The 1,240-nt window shown below is 73.6% G+C and overlaps 1 protein-coding gene across 2 annotated transcripts in view; it reads left to right on the top strand.

Moving 5' to 3' along the window:
- The first annotated feature begins 6 nt into the window (after positions 1 to 6).
- Vav2 (vav guanine nucleotide exchange factor 2) overlaps positions 7 to 1,240 on the top strand; it is a 198,058-nt gene continuing 196,824 nt past the window's right edge. For both annotated transcript variants that reach the window (XM_008843922.3, XM_008843921.3), the window contains exon 1: positions 7 to 344. In XM_008843922.3, the coding sequence (XP_008842144.1) occupies positions 141 to 344 (204 nt within the window). In that variant the 5' untranslated portion in view covers positions 7 to 140. The remainder of the gene's footprint in view (positions 345 to 1,240) is intronic.

The following is a 1,240-nucleotide window of genomic DNA, read 5'->3' as shown; positions in this document are numbered from 1 at the left end:
GAGCGAAGCCCCGCCCCGGCCGCCGAGCCCCGCGCGGGCGGGCGGGATGCCCCAAGGTGGCCGCACTTTGGCCCGAGCGCTGCCCTGAGTCGGCTGGCCCAGTGGCCGCAGCGGCGGAGCGCACCGGCGCTGCGGGCGCCATGGAGCAGTGGCGGCAATGCGGCCGCTGGCTCATCGACTGCAAGGTCCTGCCTCCCAACCACCGCGTCGTGTGGCCCTCGGCGGTGGTCTTCGACCTGGCGCAGGCGCTGCGCGACGGTGTCCTCCTGTGCCAACTGCTGCACAACCTGTCCCCCGGCTCCATCGACATGAAGGACATAAACTTCCGGCCGCAGATGTCCCAGGTGAGGGATCGGGGCGCGGCGGGAGGAACCCCACATTTGCACCGCGGGGCGGTCGGACCCGAGCGCGGAGGTGTCCGCCGCGGGAGGCCCTGGAGCACTGGCCGCGGGCAGCTGGCCTCGGGGGCAGGTTCGGAGGGGGCGCGCCCAGGCCTTCGCAGCTGGCCCTTCCGAGCCGCGATCCCCGGAGGCGCGAAGTTGGCCAAAGTCCCCCAAGCCCATGTGCCGCCCGCGGGGACCGGCTGTGTGCGCCTATTCCTGACTCTGCGCTTCCGCGGGTGGAGGCCAGTCCGGCTCCGGCGGGGCGTCCAGCCCTGCAGCCTTCCCTCCCGGGCCTGGGTGCCCGGCGAGTGCCTCTTCCATCCGATGCGTGCAGCGCGCGGGAGCCGCGTCTCTCGGCTGCGCGCCGGGCGCCCTCGATGCCTGGCCCCGGGGCGCGGCGAAGGGGCCGGGCCGGGCGGCGTCCGCGGGCCTGGAGGGAGCGGGTGGGCCGGGCGCCGCCCCCTTGCCGGCCTCCGTGTCCTCCCGGACTTGGGGTCCTCCTGGCGAGCCTCTGGGCCGGGGTCCCCCACCCCACCGCCCCTCCAGAGTGGCCTTTGTGGAGGCCCAGGCACGCGGGTGGCCGCAGGGCCGAGCAGGAAAATGTCCGCTGCGCTGGCCGGAGCTGGCTTTCTTGGCCCCTTAAAGGGAACTTGGGCCGAGTTAAGCAGATTCGAGGCGGGCGGCCCGCCCTCCGGGATGTCCCAGAACCCCCCCCCCCCATGGCTCTTTGAAGGGACCTCGGGAAGCTGTCGAAGACCAGCCAGCGCTGCCCAGGTGCGCGACCTGCCCACTCCGCAACTCCGAGTGGACAGCGGCCATTCTCCTGTGGGACTTCGGGAAACCGGGTGTCTGGGGGC

The sequence above is a fragment of the Nannospalax galili genome, unplaced genomic scaffold (assembly GCF_000622305.1).
Source record: "Nannospalax galili isolate Female #2095 unplaced genomic scaffold, S.galili_v1.0 scaffold300, whole genome shotgun sequence".
NCBI classification, from domain to species: domain Eukaryota; kingdom Metazoa; phylum Chordata; class Mammalia; order Rodentia; family Spalacidae; genus Nannospalax; species Nannospalax galili.
Note: the sequence above shows the minus strand (reverse complement) of the source record. Positions and strands in the feature narration are given on the sequence as shown.